Below are 26,964 nucleotides of genomic sequence, written 5' to 3' on the forward strand. Positions count from 1 at the left end.
CTAGCCAATCTTTTCTCACATAGCCCATACCATCTCATTCACTCCTTCTGCCTCGCCAATCTTTCTCACATAGCCATACCATCTCATTCACTCCTTCTGCCTCGCCAATCTTTCTCACATGGCCATACCATCTCATTCACTCCTTCCGCCTCGCCAATCTTTCACACATGACTGTACCATCTCAGTCTTGACTCTTTTATCATGCCAGTAAGCTTTACCACAACTGCTCTCAGTTTCTTAATTTCCCAGCCTCTCATGCAGTGAGGTGCCGAAGATTCACCTCCGCATCCTCATCTCAGTTCGCTCCAGCTTCTGTTCCTCCTTCTCTCTCAATGCCTGTTTCTAAACCGTGCATCAATATTTGACTAATGATCATTATTTTCAGTTTATTTGGCATTCATAACCATATACTACCCCAAGGCTGTTTTTGCCCAACTGTCAACCTCAGCTTTACCACCTTCCTTCTGGCTCAAAAAAATTAAGTACATTGAAATTCTCTACCAGTTTCAAATCTAGGTCCCTTCTGTCTTGCTGACATGACCAATCAAGTCCCAGCATACTGGACACCACAAACTCAGTTTTATATGCATTTACCACCATCTTACCACCCCAATCAAGAGTGTCCTGCAACTCATAGCCTTTGCAATCATTGTCCAGTCTCTGCCATAACCACCAGATCATGTGCATATAACAAGTCCCATGAATTTTCATTCCTCATCTCTTCATTCAGTACACCCATAACCAGTAAAAGCAGAAATGGGCTATGTGTCAATCCTCAATATAAAGCACAGGCTGATGTCGTTGTTCTTTGATACATCATTTCAACCAACCAAACTATCTTCCCTGACACTTTCCTCTTTCTCCAACACCAGTGAAACAAATAATGGGCGACAATGTACATATCTAATATGTCAGAAAGTTCATGTTTTATAAATAAGTAAGCACTTAGGCAATCAGCATACAATATTATAGTTAGAAAATAACCTCAACACAAAAGGAAATGAACCGTGATTTTCTGTAATCATGACTAAGTCATTAATAACATTTCAAGGATTGGTGGTGTTCCTGACAAAAACAAGAAGAAAAATCCTGGAAATTACCACTTCAACAAGCATTCATGTAAAGTAAACCCAACGATACCAGTTGGAATTTCTTCCTTATAGTCAGTAAAATGGTGATCATATTTGCTGACAAACAGATTCAAGGAAAATGAAAAAACTTATTTACCACAATGTCAACATTATCGTAAAAATTCTTACATGAAGATGAGCCCTGTGAGTAACTCACAACCTAAACATGCAAGGCAAAACATTTTAGGCAACGAAACCTGAACGAATCTATGTTATTAGGAAATAAGGACAAGACTCACCATCAAAGACGGGTTTTCAACATCAATCCAAGTCTCAAAACCCCACAGGGAGTCTGCAGGTTGTAGAACACGAGGGAAGAGCACGCTTTCATCGTTGAGATAGCCCTGGCGAGCTCTGTCCAGTAACCGAGATAACCCTTTTCTCCTTTTCACAAAACGCCTCTCGTCTATGTCTAAATCACTATCGTTTGAGTGAAGACTCGACATAGAAGTTCTCCGGGAAGTTGCTAAACTACTTAAACTGCCAAACGGCTGCTTGCTGGCTAGCCACTCAGGAAAAGCATTCATCATCTGCACTAACGACCTCCTCCTAGGGCGTAAGGGAGACTCAGAACCAGAATTCAACCCTGCATTTAAAATGATGGAATTAAAGTCTATCTCGATAGACTTTCTGCGTCCAGATGGATCATATAGGGGAGCCAATCCTAACCCGGCCGGTAAAGACTTACGTCGACCTCCGGGGTAATTTTCGTCTATTGTAGTAACATCGCCAAAAGAAACACTCAGCCGTCTCCCTTTGGATGGTTGTTTTTCAAAGCTAGGAGTAGCAGCAATGCTAGATCGTCGGGTCTGGCGCCTTGGAACATAATGTCTTCCTGCAGATGGATCAACATTTGAGCTGGAAATGTAATCATCAGAGGAACTACTGGGAGAAGATTTTTCACTGATATAAGAAACAGATGCAACTGACGGCAGTGGTTGCAGTGGTTTTACTGAACCTGAGAGGGTAGCAATGCCTGAATCTGATGACCCAACTCCAATATCTGAATTAGAACGCTTCAAATACCTAGGAAGCTTTCTCCCTTGTGGTTCAGCAGTTTGACGCAGGGGCAAAAAGATAGGAGTCTCTAGTAAATCCTCAGATAAGGCTCTCTTTTCTAGGTTGAGACTCTTGGCCTCCTTCCGACCTGCAGGACCACTTGTCACACTCAGCGATGAAGATCTTGGGCGGGGTGTGTCTACATCAGGAGTATCCACAGAATCACAGGGCTCCTGTAAAGGTGCAGTGATTGGCGTTTCTGAAGAGTCCCCTGACAGAGATCTCTGTAAAGATAACCCTGGATGCTCAGCTTCATTCTCATCAAGAATCGACGAGGACACGCTGTCAGAAGTGTCCTCCAAATTCGAAGGTTCCAGCTCGGGAGGCTCTGGTTCATCTTCCTCCTCCTCCTCTTTCTTATCGCGTGTTCTGGGAAGAGGTAATAACACAGGCCTCTCACCCAAATTCAGTGATGAGGATCTCCTGAGATTAAGTCGTGGTTTCCTCTTTTTCTTCAACTCAGCAGCAGGAGGCGTTTCTGCAGATTCTGAGGTTTCTGTCTGGTCACCGCGTTGAACATTGCTAGCCTCAGATTCTTCTTCAGTGTCATTAGAATCACTTTCATGAGAATTATAGTTTTCTTCTTCTTGTGAGTCACTCATTTTCAGTCAACTTTTAAAAACAAACACAACTACTGTGCAGAAATGGGAACAGTCACGCCACACAAAAGTAAGCTCGGTGCGCCAATGAGGAGTAAGGGTTCTTCGTTAAGATTCCAAGTAATTTAGAGAAAGTGGCACTTGGTACTTCAGCAGTCGAAAGACCACACAAGAGACAGGCGCATATACCGGAGCACGATACTCCTCTATCAGACCATCTAGCGAGTATCGTTATCAATAACAGAAAGGACGGGAGACGTTGGAAGGGAGGAGGAGGAGGAGACGTAGGAAGGGAGGAGGAGGAGGAGGAGTAAGTGAGTGAGAGTCAGTCAAGGTTAATTAGGTATTCCACTTTCTGCCGCCAATGTCCCAGTGCCAAGTGCACACCCTGATTTCCAAATTTTCCACCGAATGACAAGTGTATGATGATCAGCATTTTTTACAAACCAGAGCAGAATGAAAAATCATAGAAATAAAAGTCCGCATTGCCGTCATCATCGAGTGTTTTGACGTCTGAATCTCCGACAGTAACAGAAATACCCCATATGAAGCAATTTGACACATTTTAACCAAATTAGCGTCTTTAAGGACGACATTTCAATGAATGTAGTTCACAGTTCTTGAACGAGAACTCCATTTTCTGGGCAGTCCTGTGGACCTAGCCAGGCCTTGTATTCCAATTGGGCAAGGGTGCCCGGGCTAAGATAAGTCCGGTGTGATGCAGACATATCATACTTTAAGGCAGCATACTTATTCTGCCTCTGATGGGTAAGTCCTATTTTTATGTAAACAGGAAAATGTAGCTTCCAATAAGTAGAAGCGAACCTACCGATAAGTAGCAATGAACCTCAGTAGGCTTCCTTATGCGTTATATATATATATTATATATATAATATATATATATATATATATATATATATATATATAATATATATATATATATATGTTTACGTTTTTTCGAAGGGAAAATGGGAAAATTTTTCTTAGGACTAATGGAAAACGAAAAAAAAAAAAAGTTTCTCATTAGCAATGATTTACTTGAAAGGAAAAAATAATATCCGACTTATATACATACAACATAATTTTCTGAAATGATATATCTAAGACACTTGAAACATTTAAAAATTTCAGTTCATTCCGATGATATACTCAGATGAACTCGGCCTCAGTATCGTCGAAAGCGTCTTTTATTTATTCATCATTCGATCGGATGAAGAGATGTTTCTAAAAATGTGCTGCATGGTCGCACGCTAAATTTTCCCTTATAATTAGCAATGATTTACTTGAAAGGAAAAAATAATATCCGCCTTATATACATACAACATAATTTTCTGAAATGATATATCTAAGACATTAAAACATTTAAAAATTTCAGTTCATTCCGATGATATACTCAGATGAACTCGGCCTCAGTATCGTCGAAAGCGTCTTTTATTTATTCATCATTCGATCGGATGAAGAGATGTTTCTAAAAATGTGCTGCATGGTCGCACGCTAAATTTTCCCTTATAATTACTAAGTCTAAATAATAACACATAAATTGTCAAGGTCTCCGTTTAAACCAAAAACTCGCTGTCAGAAAACCTATACTGAAACTGCTCTCATGCGCATATATAAGCTTTTTTGAAAGTTAAACATATGTCAACTACTTGGTGAAAATCAGTTCTAAAACATGACTTATAAAAGGTAGCGTTCAGAAAGTCCGACCTGCGCAGGCGCTTTGTTATCGAACGTTAAAGTTTCATGCTTGTAAAAAATAATGCATACGTACGTTTGCTTGAACCTGGCACCGGTTTAATCTAAATCAAACCAACAGCTTCTCACTATTTCGCGTCCAACAAGAGAAAGGGACACTTGGACAGCATCAATCACGTATCGTTTTCATCTTTTTTTTTTATTTATTTATTTATTTATTTTAATGTCTACTCAAAGTCGTCCAGATCTACATTATACCAAAGCTACTATATATTTTTTATCATTATTCTACCTCTTTATCGAATATATCACCACTTTTCACTCACTTTACAATGGCGTAGTACACTTGGACAGCACCAATAACGTATCGTTTTCATCTTTTTATTTATTTATTTTTTCATGTCTACCCAACGAGTCACCCAGATCTCCATTATACCAAAGCTACTATATATTTTTTTTTATCATTATTCTGCCTCTTTATCGAATATATCCCGTCCCATTTCCCGATATGTTAGAACAAGTTCAATCTAGACAGCCTCTACTTAATTTTCAGAGACGCTGGATTCATTTGCTACTTTTCATACCAAACATCTACTTCTATTTACTTACATTTTTATCTGTTTATTAATATGTTGATCTGTTCTAATAAATGATCTCTTCCATCTGTATTTCCTGCACGATCTCTTACTTCTTGCAAATGGACACCATCTTTTTTGGAAGCTTGAATAGGGTTCAGCTTCTTAATATAATAATAATAATAATAATAATAATAATAATAATAATAATAATAATAATAAAATAATAATAATAATAATAATAATAATAATAATAATAATAATAATAATAATGGTAATGTCTTCCTGCAAATGGATCAACATTTGAGCTGGAAATGTAATCATAAGAGAAACTTGGGCAGAGACTACTGGGAGAAATTTTTTTCACTGATATAAGAAACAGATGCAAAGATTCACAGACATCACGACAGACACAGTCAGACACCAGGAGGATGAGTATCAAACAACGACACACGAAGAAAACACCGACGAAGTAACAGAGAGGACGGAATATGGGTAGAAAAGATTAGACAATGGATGGAGCCAGATACAGAGAGAACAAAGATCCCCTCCATGAAAGCCTACAACACCAAGAAATTAAGGGAGAAAACAAGTGAGGTCAATGAAATAATAGGCATAATACAGACCACCAGTATCACAGAAACAAATAACTTGACATATGCAGGAGCAAGATTAGTAGCAGAACTGATGGGAATTCGAACACAAACACCACCAGCACAACCAACCAACAAACCAAAACAGCAACCTCCTTGGAAAAGGCGCCTGAAAAAGCAAATCATAGTGATGAGATCTGACTTGAGGTAAAACTGAAAGAGATGGCAGAAAAAAAGGTTAAGAAGCAAGAAAACAAGGGAGGAACTCAACGAGAAATACAAAGTACAAGAGAGCTAAACAACACAATAGAAGATGTAAAACAGAGGCTTAAGGCCAAAGCACAAAAGATCCAACGGTACATGAACAGGAATAAGGGATACCAACAGAACAAACTATTCGGAACCAACCAGAAAGACTATACCAGCCAACTAAGAGGGAAGACACCACCCCCCAGAAATTCCCCTGAAGCCGAACAAAGTAAGAGACTCTGGGCAAAACATATGAGCAATCCGGTATCACACAACAAACATGCAACATGGCTCCAGGAGTCAAGGAAGAAGAAAACAGGGAGAATAAAACAAAGATTCACAGACATCACGACAGACACAGTCAGACACCAACTAAAGAAAATGCCCAACTGAAAGGTGGAAAGCCCCAGGTCCAGATGAAGTCCATGGATACTGGCTTAAAAACTTCAAGGCCCTACAGCCACGAATAGCACAACTCCAGCATTGTATCTCAAATCACCGAGCACCCAAATGGATGACACAGGAAGAACATCCTTAGTACAAAAAGACAAGAGTAAGGGAAATAAATAGCCAGTAACTACAGGCCTATATCACCTGCCCTACCAATAATGTGGAAGAATTACTAACAGGTATCATCAGTGAAAGGCTTATACAACTACCTAGAGGAGACAAACACCATCCCCCACCAACAGAAAGGCTGCAGAAGGAAGTGTAGGGGCACAAAAGACCAGCTCCTGATAGACAAAATGGTATGAAGAACAGTAGGAGAAGGAAAACCAACCTAAGCATGGCATGGATAGACTATAAGAAAGCCTTCGACATGATACCACACACATGGCTAATAGAATGCCTGAAAAATATATGGGGCAGAGGAAAATACCATCAGCTTCCTCAAAAATACCAATGCGCACTGGAATACAATACTTACAAGCTCTGGAATAAGACTAGCAGAGGTTAATATCAGAGAGGGATCTTCCAGGGCGACTCACTGTCCCCACTACTCTTCGTAGTAGCCATGATTCCCATGACAAAAGTACTACAGAAGTGGATGCCGGGTACCAACTCAAGAAAAGAGGCAACAGAATCAACCATCTGATGTTCATGGACGACATCAAGCTGTATGGTAAGAGCATCAAGGAATAGATACCCTAATCCAGACTGTAAGGATTGTATCTGGGGACATCAGGATGGAGTTTGGAATAGAAAAATGCGCCTTAGTCAACATACCAAAAAGGCACAATAAACGAGAACTGAAGGGATAAAGCTACCAGATGGGAGCAACATAGATGAGACAGGATACAAATACCTGGGAATAATGGAAGGAGGGGATATAAAACACCAAGAGATGAAGGATACGATCAGGAAAGAATATATGCAGAGACTCAAGGCGATACTCAAGTCAACTCAACGCCGGAAATATGATAAAAGCCATAAACACAGGCAGTGCCAGTAATCAGATACAGCGCAGGAATAGTTGGATGAGCGAAAGGCAGCATAGATCAGAAAACCAGGAAACATATGACAATACACAAAGCACTAAACCCAAGAGCAAATACGGACAGAACTATACATAACACGAAAGGAAGGAGGGAGAGGACTACTAAGTATAGAGGACTGCGTCAACATCGAAACAGAGCACTGGGGCAATAATCTGAAAACCAGTGAAGACGAGTGGCTAAAAGAGTGCATGGGAAGAAGGACTAATAAAGCAGACGAAGACCCAGAAATATACAGGGAGAGACAGGAAGAACAGAGGACTGGCACAACAAACCAATGCACGGACAATACATGAGACAGACTAAAGAACTAGACCCAGCGATGACAATTGGCAATGGTCTACAGAGGGGAGAGCTAAAGAAGGAAACTGAAGGAATGATAACAGCGGCACAAGATCAGGCCCTAAGAACCAGATATGTTCAAAGTACGATAGACGGAAATAACATCTCTCCCATATGTACGGAAGTGCAATACGAAAAGTGAAACCATAAACCACATAGCAAGTGAATGCCCGGCACTTGCACAGACCAGTACAAAAGAGGCATGATTCAGTGGCAAAAGCCCTCCACTGGAGCCTGTGCGAAGAAACATCAGCTACCTGCAGTAATAAGTGGTACGAGCACCAACCTGAAGGAGTGATAGAAAACGATCAGGCAAGATCCTCTGGGACTATGGTATCAGAACGGATAGGGTGATACGTGCAAACAGACCAGACTTGACGTTGATTGACAAAGTCAAGAAGAAAGTATCACTCATTGATGTCGCAATACCATGGGACACAGAGTTGAAGAGAAAGAGAGGGAAAAATTGGATAAGTATCAAGATCTGAAAATAGAAATAAGAAGGATATGGGATATGCCAGTGGAAATCGTACCCATAATCATAGGAGCACTAGGCACGATCCCAAGATCCTTGAAAAGGAATCTAGAAAAACTAGAGGCTGAAGTAGCTCCAGGACTCATGCAAAGAAAGGTGTGACCTAGAAACGGCACACATAGTAAGAAGAGTGATGGACTCCTAAGGAGGCAGGATGCAACCCGGAACCCCACACTATAAATACCACCCAGTCGAATTGGAGGACTGTGATAGAGCAAAAAAAAAAAATAAAAATAAAATAAAATAATAATAATAATATAATAATAATAATAATGGAAAAATTATCTAATTGTATTTCCATATTATTTTACTCAACAGAGTGCTGAGTAAAATAATATGTAATACAAGTAAACAAGTTATACTCAGTAATTTTGTGGGTTTCTTTTTCCATCTTCAGAAGAAAACTGAAAGAAGTTTTGGTTTGGAATAATAATAAAATAAATAATAAATAATAAAATAAATAATAATAATAATTTTAATAATAATAATAATAATAATAATAAGAGCATCAAGGAAATAGATACCCTAATCCAGACTGTAAGGATTGTATCTGGGGACATCAGGATGGAGTTTGGATTAGAAAAATGCGCCTTAGTCAACATACAAAAAGGCAAAGTAACGAGAACTGATGGGATAAAGCTACCAGATGGGGTTGGTGACGATTCGCCGCGGCCGATTCGCCGCCGACAGTTAGCCACCGGCAGTACGCCACCGCCAGTTCGCCACCGCCAGTTCGCCACCAGGTTTTGGTCATTCTTGGTCATTTCGGGGGCACCACCAGAAAAATATAAATACAGTGTTTTTTGGGTTTTTTTCCTTATACAACTTTTAATTATTTTAGTCAATTTTATCTTTACTACTTACAAGGTGCAAATTAACAAAATAAAGATATAAAAAAAAATAATTATTGGTTTAGGAAACAATTTTCAAAATCATTCAAGATATTCCAACATTGTAATGACTTTTATTGGTTTACACCAAAAACTAATTCTAGAAATTATCAAAAATAAACAAAAATAAAGAAATAAAAACTTTAGTTCATTTGATAGTTATGGGCTATTCCTCTGAGATATTCCAAAGAGTCTCTTTCACCGTTGTATTCGAGAACAATTTTTTTTATTCTTTCGTCCGCGTTTCGATATTTTTTTTAGCTTTAATGGTGGTGGGCGCCCCGCTATCAACTGTTCCATATATAAATCTCTTCCTTTTCGTAATTTCATTAAAGTTCCTATGAATTTCAATATGGTTGGGTGGTTAGCTCCGAGTTCAAAAGCAATTCTTCGATGAGCTGCTTCTGCGTGGTTATTTGTCCGATCTTCATCATTTAAAGTTGTCTCATATTGCGACCACATATCATGGGGAAACAAAGGTGCCCTTCATCAACTGTCGCGCCTAGTGTAGATACCAATATAGGTAAATTCAAACCAATCTAGTATTGGTACCAGTTCTTGAGGCAAAAAGTCTGCAAGTGCTTCTGTGTAGATGCCAAGGTCACGATGTGGAACAAAAGCCAAAGCAATTATCATTTTGGCTTTTAAAGCAAAATCTGGTTCGGTGTTGTATTGACGACTGGGAAAAAAATATTAGGTAAAGAAATAATGTGGATTTTTTTTTAAACACTTGAACAAAACGACCTTTTTTGCAAAAGTTATTCATTACATTTAACAACCAAACAAAATAAATCAAAACAATGAAAACAAACGACTTATTAGCGTCGGCGAATAATCCTCCGTGAGGAATAGGCGGCGGCAAAACGTCTCGGAGGCGAACTGGCGGTGGCTAATTGTCGGCGGCGAATCGGCCGCGTCGAATGGTCCCATCCCCACCAGATGGGAGCAACATCAAACACATAGATGAGACAGGATACAAATACCTGGGAATAATGGAAGGAGGGGATATAAAACACCAAGAGATGAAGGACACGATCAGGAAAGAATATATGCAGAGACTCAAGGCGATACTCAAGTCAAAACTCACGCCGGGGAAATATGATAAAAGCCATAAACATATGGGCAGTGCCAGTAATCAGATACAGCGCAGGAATAGTGGAATGGACGAAGGCAGAACTCCGCAGCATAGATCAGAAAACCAGGAAACATATGACAATACACAAAGCACTACACCCAAGAGCAAATACGGACAGACTATACATAACACGAAAGGAAGGAGGGAGAGGACTACTAAGTATAGAGGACTGCGTCCAACACCGAGAACAGAGCACTGGGGCAATATCTGACACCAGTGAAGACGAGTGGCTAAAGAGTGCATGGGAAGAAGGACTAATAAAGTAGACGAAGACCCAACCAGAAAATATACAGAGACGGAGAATGACAGACAGAACAGAGGACTGGCACAACAAACCAATGCACGGACAATACATGAGACAGACTAAAGAACTAGCCAGCGATTACACATGGGAATGGCTACAGAGGGGAGAGCTAAAGAAGGAAACTGAAGGAATGATAACAGCGGCACAAGATCAGGCCCAAAGAAACCAGAAAATGTTCAAAGAACGATAGATGGAAATAGCATCTCTCCCTATGTAGGAAGTGCAATACGAAAAATGAAACCATAAAACCACATAGCAAGCGAATGCCCGGCACTTGCACAGAACCAGTACAAAAAGAGGCATGATTCAGTGGCAAAAGCCCTCCACTGGAGCCTGTGCAAGAAACATCAGCGTACCTTGCAGTAATAAGTGGTACGAGCACCAACCTGAGGGAGTGATAGAAAACGATCACGCAAAGATCCTCTGGACTATGGTATCAGGACGGATAGGGTGATACGTGCAAACAGACCAGACGTGACGTTGATTGACAAAGTCAAGAAGAAGTATCACTCATTGATGTCGCAATACCATGGGACACCAGAGTTGAAGAGAAAGAGATGGAAAAATGATAAGTATCAAGATCTGAAAATAGAAATAAGAAGGATATGGGATATGTCAGTGGAAATCGTACCCATAATCATAGGAGCACTAGGCACGATCCCAAGATCCCTGAAAAGGAATCTAGAAAAACTAGAGACTGAAGTAGCTCCAGGACTCATGCAGAAGGGTGTGATCCTAGAAACGGCGCACATAGTAAGAAAAGTGATGGACTCCTAAGGAGCAGGATGCAACCCGGAACCCCACACTATAAATACCACCCAGTCGAATTGGAGGACTGTGATAGAGCACAAAAAAAAAAAAAAAAATAGTAATAATAATAATATTAATAATAATAATAATAATATTAATATTAATAATAATAATAATAATAATACTCTTGCCCTTATTTACTTTCACTCTTGCAAATACTTTCTCCAACAACTTCTGTACTTTCTCTGCGCTCTCCCACAAATCAGTATCGTTTTACCCTCATCTCACAATGTCCTTTCTCCGCCTCTCTGCATCACCCATGATATGGAGATAATAAATAGTTATGGGGACATGGAATCCCTTCCTCCTATTTGAACTCTCTTAGAAGCCTAACAACCTTTTCTTAAGTCTGTCAATATTTTTCTAAGTCTATCAATAGTTTTCTCTGTCAATATTTTTCTAAGTCTATCAATAGTTTTCTCTGTCAATATTTTTCTAAGACTGTCAAACTTTTTCTAAGTCTATCAATATCTTTCTGTCTGTCAATATTTTTCTAAGACTGTCAACCTTTTTCTAAGTCTATCAATTTTTCTGTCTGTCAATATTTTTCTAAGTCTTCCAATCTTTTTTCTAAGTTTGCCAATATTTTTCTATGTCTGTCAATATTTTTCTAAGTCTGTCAACCTTTTTATAAGTCAATCAATATTTTTCTTAATGCCAGTATCTTACTAAGGCTGTCAACCTTTTTCTAAATCTGTCGATCTTTTCCTAAGTCTGTCAATCTTTTTCTAAATTTGTAAATATTTTTCTAAGTCTATCAATATTTTTCTATCTGGCAATAATTTTCAGTCTGTCAATATCATTCTAAGTTTGCCAATCTTTTTCCAAGTCTTTCAATATTTTTCAAAGTCTGCCAATATTATTCTATCTGTCAATCTTTTTCTCAGTTTTCAATATTTTTCAGTCTGCCAATATTATTATAAATCTTTCAATCTTTTCCTAAGTCTGCCAATATTTTTTAATGTCTATAAATTTTTTGCAAATCTTTCAATCTTTTTCTAAGTCTGCCAATATCTTTCTCGGCCCAGTGTGTAAATATCTCTCCATGACCATTTGTGCCATATACATCTTTTTGGTTTTTTGGACTAATCTTGTCTGTCTTTGAGCTGGAGACATGATGAGCAATGTTTACTTCGTGTTTTGTCTTTTGTCATAAAAAAACTATTGTAAAAATATTTTGGCTAAATATGTAACTAAACAATGGAACATGTGATTTACGTATAAAGCCAATCACTTGGACCCATAGGGTCATTCATCACGCAAATAAATTATAAATCAAAAGGTAAGAACGAGAAGCTAAAAATAGCAGACACTGATACGTCAAAAACCTCAGAAAACTCTGGATGAATATTCGTCTTTGTTTTGACTCACGTTATTCTTTCTCTATCAATAATTCGACCCTCAGTTTCCCTTTCTTTATCAGAATCCAGCCATACACCTTCCCCTGGTATACTAAGTCATATTGTGACCCCATTCTTACAGCTCAGTCCGTAACCTTTGCCCTTATATAGGAGGACAATTATTCCTGTCACTCAGTCCTTCATGGCTCTCCCATAATCTATACAAATACTACACGAATTCCATCAACTCGTGAGGTCATTCCATTCTTTCAGGAGGTCACTTCATACTTTAAGCCTTTAATCAAAATTTGCCTTCCTTAAAATTCTAACAGGCACTCCCACAAGCTTTTGCAAACTCCCACGCAAAGAAGCTAACAAACTAACCAATACACTTTACCATTGCTCTTTACCAACAAAGTGGCAGTTCGAATCCCACTGGATACGACGCAGTTATCACTTGTAATTCCCTTTAGGTGTAAATTATTCCCGTGGTACAGCGAAGGGAATATTAAAAGAAATTCGTGGCTTAATATTTATGAATATAAAAAATATACCAGTGTGGTATGTGACAAACATATATATATATATTCCGTTATATATATAGATATATATCTGTAAAAAAAGGATGGCCAACTTTAAAATCTTATATTGTTTCGTATACCAGTATTATTGCACAGATATTAATTCATATTTATAAAACTAATCAAAATATCAAAACTATTATTATTATTATTATTATTATTATTATTATTATTATTATTATTATTATTATTATTATTATTATTATTATTATTATTATTTTGAAGGTGAACCCTATTCATATAGAATAAGCTCACAGGGGCCACTAACTTGAAATTCAAGCATCCAAATGGCGTTCATTTGAAAGAAGGTACAGAAGATAATAGTAGATATATACAGAAAGAACAGACCACTACTATAAAAAAAAAATAATTAACAAACTAAAAGATAAAAAGAGAAAAATTTAAAAAATCATTAAAACACTTTTGAGGTTCTAATTACAATTGCAATACATCTTCAGGGGAGACTGTTCCACATTACAACTGCAAAACAAGAAGACAAGCACACGTCACTTACGAAACTTCAAAACGGAAGTTATCAAAGCTCCGCGGAGTCTTCAAATAAATACATCTTTAAACATGTCTTCATAAAGACACTGGATTCCAGCTAATTTCACGTTCTGTGCAGCCAACTATAATAAGGAGCTGCAATCAGTTCAATATGATGCAATTGCAAAAGGTAAATAAAAACGGAAATTGCAAAAGACGGTAAACAAATAAGAACGCAACGTATATCTCTCTACATTCCACTGAAAATTGGAATTGTAACTGGAATACAAACTGGAATACAGAATTTAGGCTAAAGGCCCAGCGCTGGAACCTGTGAGGTCATTCCGCCCCTGAGGGAAGTTTAGAGTATAAAGGATTGAGGGATGTAACAGGAGGGGGGGGAGGGGAGGGGGGGTGGGGGGGGGGAATTACTCAATTGCACCAAGCAACAACTGTTAGAAAAGAGTTCTGGAAAAAATAAGATGGAGGAAAGAGAATATGAACGGATGCACAGTAAAAGGAATGAAAGGGGTTACAGCTGAAGGACGAAGGGACGCCGCTGAGAGATGAAAGATTAAAGATTCAAAGGAAGAAATATGTTTTTGCTACGCGATTCCTGCCAGTCGGGAGGAAAACCCCGAAATCGCCATCGCCACAGACATCCGTCAGACCCATTTCAACCCTCTGCTTGGTTGCTATGCCCATCACAAAGTGGGGCACCAGTGCCAAAGAACGTCACGTCACGGGTATGGAAGGACTATACGGAGGGACCCAAGGACGAGACTTCCCTCCATTCCCGAGTTCATAACGAAACATTTCCAGAACGCCCACCCAACCCGCTTGTCCATTTACGAGAGCAGCAATATGGAGCAGCTGATATGTATATTCATATGGCTTGGCTGTCATCAGGCAAGTGCATATTAAACCGCTCTGTTTACCGCAATCGCTAAAAGTCGCGCGTCCATAGCATTAATGGGCGAATATCTGATTGGGGTGAGTCGCTGTATAATAATCGCGATATATATATATTGATAATATTGGTATTCGAATGGAGGAACTCAGCCTTTCTTCAAGATCATAATCAAACGATTCCTCAGTCACTCTATCTCCGTGCAAATGAAGGCTGCGCTGGAGTTACTGACTGACTGACTGACTGATAGACTGACGGGCAAACAGGCTGACAGACTGAGTGACTGACAACTTTTTATGCCTCTGGAGTACTATGAAATAATTATAATTGCTAAATGTTTACCGTTACTCTCTCTCTCTCTCTCTCTCTCTCTCTCTCTCTCTCTCTCTCTCTTTATATATATATATATATATATATATATATATATATATATATATATATATATATATCCAAGACTTAAATGTCTCTATAAGAATTCATTCATAAGAAGGCAAAAACGAAAATACGCCATTACAATTCAATCTACTGTCATAGAGCCATACGGGTCTAATGATAATCCTTGCAAAATAGTTCGAGCCCCGATAACATAACAAATCCGAGAGCCTGTTTGTAAGTGCCCTCCATGGAATGGATAATTAATTATTGGTGGAGGACCGATTACGTATTGGCATACTATTTGCGCAACAGAGGGCGACCTTTAGTGCTGGTATACTTCCAGACGCAGAGGGCAAACCTCAGTTCTCTATACTGTGCATGATACGGACGAAGGTGGTGGGTGACGGCTGGAAATTCTCTCTCTCTCTCTCTCTCTCTCTCTCTCAACGACGACGACGACGACGACGAAGAAGAAGAAAGTGAAGCTCTCTCTCTCTCTCTCTCTCTCTCTCTCTCTCTCTCTCTCTCTCTAAAAAGAAGAAGTGAAAATTCTCTCTCTCTCTCTCTCTCTCTCTCTCTCTCTAAAAAGAAGAAGAAGAAGAAAGTGAAAATTCTCTCTCTCTCTCTCTCTCTCTCTCTCTCTCTCTCTCTCTAAAAAGAAGAAGAAGAAAGTGAAAATTCTCTCACTCTCTCTCTCTCTCTCTAAGAAGAAGAAGAAAGTGAAATTCTCTCTCTCTCTCTCTCTCTCTGTTGAAGAAGAAGAAGAAGAAAGTAGAATTTTCTCTCTCTCTCTCTCTCTCTCTCTCTCTCTCTCCAAATACACGACTTTGCAAGTGATTTACTATGCAAAGTTGGATCCGTGTCTCGTATGTTTAATCTCTCTCTCTCTCTCTCTCTCTCTCTCTCTCTCTCTCTCTCTCTCTCTCTCCTTACCAGAAGACTTTCTTGCTATTACTCAAATGACTGCATCATGGCTTATGCAACAAGCCCAGACCAGAACGACGAGTGTTCGCTGGTTTTCTGATAGACTGAACAGTCATCAACGGGGGCAGTCCACCATGAATAAGTCAACGTCAGCTAAAGAGCCCAACCGTGGGGTATGGGCATCTGCTGGTCCTACCCACGCTGTACCGTAGACTCCGTGATGGGGCACAAATCATTGGAGATGGCGATCTGGACTCGTCAGTGAGTTAATGAAACACTGAATTAATGAATCACTGAGTCCTTGAGTCAATGAATCAATAGGTAAATTAGTCAGTGAATCAATGAGTCCATGAATTACTGAATTAATGGGTCAATGAGTTAACGAATCAATTAGTAAACTAGTCAATGAATCAATGAGTCCATGAGTTAATGAGTCAGTGAATCAGCGATTTAATGAACCAATGAATCACTGAGTTAATGAGTCAATGAATTAATGAGTCAGTGAAGCAATGAGTCCATGAGTTAATGAGCCAATTAATCACTGAGTTAATGAGTCAGTGAGTTAACGACTTAGTGAGTCAATGAATCAAAGAGTCAATAAGTCAGTGAGTCAATGAGTCATGGCCATGAGTCTGAGGAAATGGGTGTAACTAAAGCGTTAAATAATTTCAGAACGATGACAGTTCACACTGCAGCCATTTTGAAATCAACAGAAACTTACGATTAATCACGTTAATGTGTGTTATATCTCTGTACGAATTTTCATAAACAAGATCATTTTTCCTACTGTCTAAATGTAATTTTTTTTGTTATTAATGTCTCTATGGTTCTCTTAAACTAGTAACCAAACGTTGTATCATAATTTGCCAATAATGCAATGAATATCTTGATACAATCTTTGTAACAACGATTAATACTGTTAGCATTTTAGTATATATATATATATATATATATATATATATATATATATATATATATATATTATATATATATAATATATATACACATATATGTATATGTGTGCGTAATGGTAACAGCCACACTGCCCTCTTAACTGCTCGAATTCGTTTGTTTTTTTTTTGGATACGCCTGTCACTACAAAGCTTTAAGATCCAAGTGCAAGAAATATGAAGAAATTATGACGCCCAATAGCGGGAAACGAACCCGCGATACCATAATCACGACGAGGTCAAGTAAGTTTAATCACGGTTAGCAGACAGATGACTTTGCACTAAGGGGACAACAGACAAAAGCAACAAGAGTTACATCATCTGCATTGCGCAGTCTTGTTTACGAGGTTGACGAGGGCGATAGTTGCCACTGGTAAATACTAAATGCCGCAAAGGTACCCTTTGGCGATCGCAGATGACAGTTCTGTATATTTACAAACACCAACAGGTATCCTCCATATTCTTTGCTGGTTCTGGCTTCAAAATTCAAGCAGAGAAGTAATGAAGTTAGTTAGGCTTCTGTAACTTACAAGTCTGGAGTCATGAGAATTAGCACGTTCTTCATTGATGTAACTGAAGTAGTTTCAAACTAAAAAGACAGTGGAATGGTTCCTACGAACATAATGCCTGTCAGGAAGCACCAACCTACATTCAAAGGACCTTTTCAGCGGCCTTCAAGAGTACCGGAAACATGAAGATAAGCTGGCAGTTACTACAATCTAATTTATGACCATTATTTAGAAAAATCATGAGTAGGTTTTTTTTTTTACAACTCCCTACCCCCCACTCCGTCATATCCCCCCAACACGACGGTGCAAAGAGTTTGAAGAAAGTCGCTGTTTTAGAAATTAGACTGAGGTTTGTTTAATGTTGTCTGTTCCCTACAATAACATGGGCAAAATTCAGGCACGTTCAAACCAATCGGTGTACTTTTAAAAAAATGAATCCTGGACAACAGTCTCATGTGAATGTACGCATCTGAACAAAAACACGAGCAATTACGCAACAGACGATAAGGAAAGCTCTTCTTTAATACGTAAAAAGAACCAGAAACAAGACATGAATGCATAAATTAAGTACTTCTACTAATATCCTTTCCTAGGATTCCGCAATACCGAGTTACACAACAGCATTGTGACTTTCTCAGTAAGAATAGATGTCTCATCACCCTTTTTTTATTGCTTTCTATGATTTGTATATTTTCCATTTTTAAACAATGAGTTTTTATTTCTTAACATACATTGCGATGGTAAGTGGAAATTATCACATTAATGTATAGTGTTTGTTTCTTCAACGGTGACCATTCAATGTTCTTTATATATTTTCAAATAAAAAAAAAACATGTATTTCTGAACATATATCCCGAAGGTCGCCGAAAGCATCATCAATTATATATACCGTTTATTCCTTATAAAGTAACCATACGTTTATCCCTTCGTTTTCAAAATTATGAAGTGCTAGAAAAATATACAAGATTCTCATTTAAGACTTCGAGGCTACAAACCATTTGTGCCTTCAGCAACTTCAGCAATAACCATACGTTTATCCTTTCCTTTTTCAAAATTGCCAAGAGCTGAAAATATACAAGATTCCCATTAAAATCAAGCACGACCGTCAATAGCCAATGCTCTCCAAAGTCTCATACCATTAGAACCGAAAACAACCCTATTCTGAATTCAGCACAAAAGAGTCCAGCTGGAAATTCCCATCACAATCTCAACGAAACCATTCCAGCCAAACCTGTCTGCGGATAAACAGACAAAAGCGAAAAAACAACATTAATGACATTGCACAAAACGACTGACATTGTACATCAACACCTGCAGGAGACTGACTGCCTTGGCAAATGATTAGTTAAGGAAATGAACCTGGATTGATTCACGATATTATTCCTGCCAAATTGTTCCCTCTGAGGCACCAAACGCCATCACCACGACAGAAGAATTTTGATTTGTGGCGCAGAGAGAGAGAGAGAGAGAGAGAGAGAGAGAATTATAATATTCAATAAATAAAATAACAAAATGACATGCGAGAGAAGAGAGAGAGAGAGAGAGAGAGAGAGAGAGAGAGAGAGAGAGAGAGAATGATATTATTCAATAAATAAAATAAAAATTGCATGAGAGAGAGAGAGAGAGTGAGTTATCTTTTAAAATATACACATATTCAAAACATAACAAAATGAAAAACTGCAGAGAGAGAGAGAAGAGAGAGAGAGAGAGAGAGAGAGAGAGAGAGAGAGAGAGAGAGAGAGAGAGAGAGAATTATCTTTCAGAATACATATTCAATACATAGAATAAAAAACTGCACACACACACACACACACACACAGAGACCTTAGACCTTACCTTACAGACCTTACATCTTGTTCGGGTTGCCCCAGGTCCCTCAGTGTGAGGCACCTCTAATGTCTACCCAGAGAGTTGCTAGTACATCTTCCGGTATATTTTGCATCTTCCAATCTTGGATGGTCTGGATGCAGTTTAGATATTTGTCGAGCTTATGCTTAAACACATCTACGCTCACTCCTGATATATTTCCTCAGATGAGCTGGCAAACGCATTGAATAGACGCTGCATATCGATGCTGGTGCGTAGTGGATAATGTCCTGTGTGCTTTCCTTATTTTTCCTGGTATAGTTTTGGGCACTATTAATCTACCTCTGCTTGCTCTTTCTGAATATTTTTAGTTCCATGATATTTTCTGCTATTCCTTCTATCTGTTTCCATGCCTGAATTATCATGTAGCGTTCTCTTCTCCTTTCTAGACTATATAATTTAAGAATTGTAGTCTTTCCCAGTAGTCTAGTCCTTAACTTCTTCTATTCTAGCTGTAAAGGACCTTTGTACACTCTCTATTGTGCAATATCCTTTTGATAGTGTGGGTACCATCATATTGCAATATTCAAGTGGACTACGAACATATGTTTTATAAAGCATAATCATGTGTTCAGCTTTTCTTGTTTTGAAGTGCCGTAACAACATTCCCATTTTTGCTTTACATTTTGCCAACAGAATTGCTATTTGATCATTGCATAACATGTTTCCTATTTCATCATCACACCATGGTCTTTAACTGCTTCCTTATTTGTGATGGTCCTCATTATTAGGTCCTTATATGCATATAGCTTTCTTTCTCTGTCTCCATAATTTATTGATTCAATTTATCAGAGTTAAATACCATCCTATTTACCTCCTGCCCAAGAGAGAGAGAGAGAGAGAGAGAGAGAGAGAGAGAGAGAAATTTAATTCAACTCTGCTGTTCGACAAAGCATAAAGTGAATTTTACAGGGGGGAAACAAATTACATAAGAATAAGACTAATAGAGAGAGAGAGAGAGAGAGAGAGAGAGAGAGAGAGAGAGAGAGAGAGAGAGAGAGAGAGAGAGAAAGGGGCTCTCAAACGTCGCTTAAAGTCCTAGACCAAATTGAACTGGAGTCTGTCACCATAATATGTCTTCCTTCCTAAGACAATGAGAGAGACAACGAGAGGCAATGAGAGACGTAATCTGATTTGCAACAGCTGGAGGGCGTCTCTATATTTGAGAGATTGGAGAATTTCTGTCGGGGGGTGGGGGGTGGGGCTTCCAGGACGCAATGAATCGCCCCTTGACCCTCACTTGGAGTAGGTCATCAGGATCCCTTTGACGATTTTTTTGTTATATTTTTTAATTTTTTTTTTTGGACGTAGGAAAAAAAAAGTCATTGAGACTGGCTCTCTCTCTCTCTCTCTCCCGCTCTCTCTCCTCTCTCTCTCTCTCCTCTACTCTCTCTCTCTCTCTCTTTTTTATTTTGTTATGTATTGAATATGTATTCTAAAAGATAATTCTCTCTCTCTCTCTCTCTCTCTCCACAGAATCAACATTAAAATATCAAAGTTATAGATATTTCTAGAAATAGTAGTAGAAAGTACGTTATAGATATCTGTAGAAACAGGTAAAAAAAAATAATAGTTACAGCTACTTATACACAGTACAAAAAATCGTTTATACCAATAAGTAAAAACAGTATTAAAAATTCTTTTTAATAGCTATCTGTAAACATTAGTAAAATATTATAGTTATGGCTACTTGTAGTCATTAGAAAAAAGTTATAGGTATTTGTAAAACTTAAAAAAAAAATTAAAAAAAAAAATAATTAATAAATGGGATGACTGAAATAAAAGCAGTTTGAACTATCAAACTTAAAGATCCGACAATTGAAGATACGTTTGCAAGACAGCCTGCAACGGTCCAAACGGGACCCGCCCCAAGAGAGGTCACTGATGTATATTCAGTAAGGTGAATCATACACGAGAGCTTATGCTATAAAAAAAATAATCCCAGCATAGATTTTGTAGACAGAACAGGTGTCGCAAAGGCTAAGGTCATCGGTGCCATGTTTATGGAAGTGCTTACTGGTTGAGATGCATCGATTCACTCTCATTATTTTTAGGTAAGGGTTCGAGGATCTGAAATGGACAGAACAGAACGGAATAGAATACAGAATTCAGGCCAAAAGCCCAAAAGATGGAACCTGTGAGGTCATTCAGCAATGAAACGGAAATTCAGAAAAAAAAAAGAAAAAAAAATTAAAGGCGTAACAGGAGGAAAACCTCGCAATTGCACTGTGGATCAACTGGTAGGAGATGGTTAAGGAAAGGGAGATGGGAGAAAGAGAACATGAACGGGGGTACAGTAAAAGGAGTAATTTAATGAACACCATTTTCTTTGTAAGCCTGAACATCAAGTCAATGGTCCCTGTAGGCTTGTTCCATATGATTAGGGATTTATCCTCTGAATAATAATAATAATAATAATAATAATAATAATAATAATAATAATAATAATAATAATAATAATAATAGAGGAGCGATGTGACCTCCACTTTTAGCGTCCTCCTTTCTTCAACCACATTTTAAAATGAAAATACAGTTAGTTAAGAGTCAGACGGCCTTGTGCCAGCACAGGCCCTTGCCCAAAGGAATAGGAGTCCAGATGTGGACCTCTGGGCTCTGCTAACCAACAGGGGCACATGGTCGGATTTCAAGAAAGAAAACATAGATAAATATTTTATGGTATACATCTGAATCGCTGTAACAAGTCTAACGTTTGCGATTTATATAATATTTCGAACGCTCGAGAATGTAATGTACATAAAATAACCCTACGCTTTATAGAATTCACAAACAGGTATACGTAAAGACTTACGTATCGACTGTCATTTGGTGTACAACGGATCGCCCAATTTCTTCAGTTAGGCATTTAAGGATGTACGTTTTCTTTATATTAAAACGAACCCGTTTTCTCTTCTACGTTTTTTTCACACCATAGAGATTTATAGGGGGACTGCATGACTATAGAATAGATTCACTTGTGTTTTCATAATTTATCAATAAAACAGGTCGCCCGACATAGTTTATATGAATTACAAATTGTGTTCAATATTTCACTTTACCAACCAGTAATCACTGGACCTACTCGAGTATTTCTGCTTGTACTAAGTCTCTGTAATACGTCTAAGACGAAAATCATACTAGCATTTATAACAAATTTAATGTTAAATGGATATTGAGCGACGAATGTTTGTTACAAAACATACTTTAAATTCAGTTTTTACGTTTTTCGAAGGTCACGTAACTGGATTTTATCTGTCGCGGTGTGTAGTGGGCAAGATTGACTAGAGTATTCAGCAATTCTCGTTATTTCCAAATGGATATTATTTATTTCTTTTAGTATTTTGAACGTTTCTGAACTAATATCAATAAAAAAAATTAATTGGTTTAATTATACTGGAATCCCTTACATCCTGCAAGTATGGGGAGACGCCTGTGTGAAATGAGTGGGAAATTTTTGGGCAGGAACATACAAACGATGAAATGCAATAATTATATAGATATATATATTATATATATATATTATATTATATACATACTATATATATTTATATATATATATATATATATATATATATATAATGTTATTGTGAATTCGATCAAGGTAACTTTCATTCACGTCGGTAAACTTTTAATCTAAGCCATTAATCTATTCTGGAGTTTAAAAAGAAATTTTAGTATATATCTTATTCTGTGCTTAGAACGTTTTATGACGCTCACTTCGGTATTAAATAAGTAGGAGCCAGCATATTTTTTTAGAGTACACAACCTACACGGGTGGAAAAATACCTACGTAATATATATATATATTATATATATATATATATATATATACGTATATATATATATATATATATATATATATATATATACATATATCATATACTACTTTGAATTCAGATTTTAATTTTGTGGGAGCTTTCTTTACGATGATGATCTATGAACTAAATTCAAAGTAAAAAAAGATCATTAAGAGCTACACGAAAAAAAAAAAAAAAAAAAAAAAAAAAAAAAAACACTTACAATTCACTGTTCCGTCACGCAAACCTGTAGTACCCCTTCTGTCACAACTACGAACGATCTAGAACGAAATGGGTGGAAATTTACACGAATCTGATTCCCCCCCAAAAAATCTTTTGGCTTCGGGCCAATTTCCTAGAAGCGGGTCCTTCATAAAGAATGAATGGGGCCGGGAACCCGAACCAATGTAGGTTACGATAACTGTGTACAAACACCGAGTACTTATCCAATTAAAGGGGTAAATGGCACGCTATAAACCTTCTCAGTTCATCCCTTTCATGTTGATAATAAAGAACTCCAGTTCGCGAGAGTTCCCGAAGATGATAAACATATGTAATTGAGGAGCATGATTGGACGGTGAGTTATTACGAGTTGCGAGTTCACGACTTGACTGAACCACAGTGAGTGAGTGAGTGACTGAAATATTGCACACAAAGGTGTGGTGAGTTTTGAAAACGACAAAAAAGAGAGATATATATATATATATATTATATATAGATATATATATAGATATATATATATATATATTATATATATATAATATATTATATATATATATATACTATATATATATACACATCATATTAACATATATTAAATATATATTATATATATATAATATATCTAAGATATACCTTTTTTTTCTTTTTTTTTTTTTTGTTTTTGGTTTTTTTTGTTGTGTTTTTTTCTGTTTTGTTGTCGTATAATATATATATTATACCTATATATATATATATATATATACACAAATCTGCGTGTACTCCTATAAGAGACATTCTGGGGCCGCACAAACCTCCGAAAATTGGATAATGTTAAATTTCAAAATTCAAACAGATATTACATAATAGTTCAGACAGACTTTTCCTTCAGAGCTCTCAGACACCATTGTGAAGCTACGAGACGAACAACAGACAGGAAGAAAACCAGTGTTTCGTCTGCTCGATTCAAAGAGTAATCGTGTGAATCTCTGTTGCAAGAACTGGCTTATAACTACGTGAAACTGAGAGCAGGCTTCCAGTGACGGCTAAGGAGAAGACGAGGATAATACATTTTCATCCAATATCTTCATGACGTTTACTGTGAAACTGTGGAACCGTTTTCTTGAGGATGTTAACACATATCTTGAGAACAACAACCAAAGCTGTTTGTATTATTAATGTCTCATATCACCATTAGATCTATACTTAATATGTTTTTTCAATATATTCGTCATATCCATTATCAGTTTATCGCATTCCACTTGCTTTTTTTTATTTTACTCTTTTTCACGAATGGCCTGGTTTCTAACTAAACAGTATGAATGACTGATAAAGTACTCTCTCTCTCTCTCTCTCTCTCTCTCTCTCTCTCTCCTCTCTCCTCTCTCTCTCTCTCTCTCTTTACTTAGAGAATCACTTAAAAGTTACAATACTAAGACTCGAGTTCTACGAGATTAATCTCTCAATCACTCATCATTAGAGAGAGAGAGAGAGAGAGAGGAGAGAGAGAGAGAGGAGAGAGAGAGAGAGAAAGAGAGAGAGAGAGATAGATAAATTTATTTTAAAAAAAGCTTATCAAACATTCAGATAATGAATCAAGATAAATCTTCTCAACCGAGGACAGATATTTAACTTAGAATCAAAGTGCTGGCAACTTGAATATACTTTATAAGAAACTCTTGATTGCGTAATGCATGAATGACCTATGATTTATCTTTTCATATTTACATATACACTGTATGTATGTATGAATGTACGTTGTATAGTGCAGGCGCACACAGAAATAACAGAAGTGATCAAGGGGTGTCAGCTCAACGATGCCCAACTCCAACTCCACGATGCCCAACTCCAGCTCCACGATGCCCAACTCAAGACTAATAAAGTACAACTAACGAGAAAACGAGCCTTCTGTTCGTAGCTGGTGATAAAGAGGACACCGACACACTTACAGTAACTACTCGGATAATATAAAAGTAAATAAAAGGACGACGTTTGGCAGCAGATATTCCAAAGGAGAACTTGACTCAAACTGGAATGATTCTTTATTTCCAAATGCAGGTACATGTATATATACATATGTATAGATGTATATATATATATATATATATAGAATTTATATATATATATAGAATTTATATATATATATATATATACATATACTCAATACCGTGATTTATTATATACCAACTTAAGAAATGTTTAATGGTCAATTCTTATCAAGTTTCCGATGTTTGACACCTATAAAGTTTGATATCTATACTGCAAAATTTTGACGAGAGAGAGAGAGAGAGAGAGAGAGAGAGAGAGAGAGAGAGAGAGACCGACCTAAATGCTGATAGAGTCAATCAAGTACTATTAATCGTGATAAGGTATAGGCGATTTGCGAAATCACAATTGGATTAGTTAGATAACACCGATCTGTATGATATACTAAGAAATCTTGGACAGAGAGAGAGAGAGAGAGAGAGAGGAGAGAGAGAGAGAGAGAGAGTCTTATAAACTTTCACTAAACCACCCCTAAGCTTTCATTACACAGCGAAACTTACAGTATTCAACTTCAAATCGTTAAGGAGGCTCGAACGAACTTGCTGCGTCCCTTTGCAATAACAACTAATGTCTATCTTCTTCAAACTTAAGATTATTTTAGCTTTTGACTTGCAATACACAGGAGGAAAAACAAGAACGGTGGTAACTTTTAAAGTAATCAGTAGCTTGGTTATATTCAGACTGGGGCGAGTGGGGATTTTTTTTGTAATAGGGAAACTTTAATAATAATAATAATAATAATAATAATAATAATAATAATAATAATAATAATAATAATAATAACAATAATATCATTATCATTATTATCATCAATTACAATACTTAATGTCATATATATATATATATAGATATATATATATATATATATATATATATATATAACATATATATATGTATATATATATAATATATATATGACATTAAGTATTATAATTGATGATAATAATGATAATGATATTATTATTATTATTATTATTATTATTATTATTATTATTATTATTATTATTATTAAAGTTTCCCTATTACAAAAAAAAAAAAAAAAATCCCCACTCGCCCCAGTCTGAATATAACCAAGCTACTGATTACTTTAAAAGTTACCACCGTTCTTGACGATGTTTTTCCTTCAGTTTATTGCAAGTCAAAAGCTAAAATAATCTTAATATTGAAGAAGATAGACAGTAGTTGTTATTGTAAAGGGACGCAGCAAGTTCGTTCGAGCCTCCTGAACGATTTGAAGTTGAATATTGTAAGTTTCGCTGTGTAATGAAAGCTTAGGGGTGGTTTAGTGAGTTTATAGATCTCTCTCTCTCTCTCTCTCTCTCTCTCTCTCTCTCTCTCTCTCTCTCTCTCTGGTCCAAGATTTCTCAGCATATCATACAGATCGGTGTTATCTAACTAATCCAATTGTGATTTTGCAAATCGCCCATACCTTATCACGATTAAGGGTAGGCTCCACTTTGGGGGGTGCCGATCGTAAAAAATATTTGCCAAAAATACACTAATCAAGACAGGCTAATGAAATTTTCAGGCATTATTAGCACTATAATAATGCATATTCCCTGTGAGTTTTATC

General features: G+C 37.2%; 1 protein-coding gene across 12 annotated transcripts in view; it reads right to left on the reverse strand.

The window, feature by feature from the left end:
* Positions 1–26,964, reverse strand: part of LOC135204314 (chloride channel protein 2-like) — a gene marked incomplete at its 3' end in the record, with an annotated part of 186,581 nt that overhangs the window by 107,814 nt on the left and 51,803 nt on the right. For 2 of the 12 annotated variants that reach the window (XM_064234486.1, XM_064234485.1), the window contains 1 exon segment: positions 1,370–2,968. In XM_064234486.1, the coding sequence (XP_064090556.1) occupies positions 1,370–2,791 (1,422 nt within the window). 12 annotated transcript variants of the gene reach the window in all.

This window comes from Macrobrachium nipponense, chromosome 44 (genome assembly GCF_015104395.2).
Source record: "Macrobrachium nipponense isolate FS-2020 chromosome 44, ASM1510439v2, whole genome shotgun sequence".
Classification (NCBI taxonomy): Eukaryota; Metazoa; Arthropoda; class Malacostraca; order Decapoda; family Palaemonidae; genus Macrobrachium; species Macrobrachium nipponense.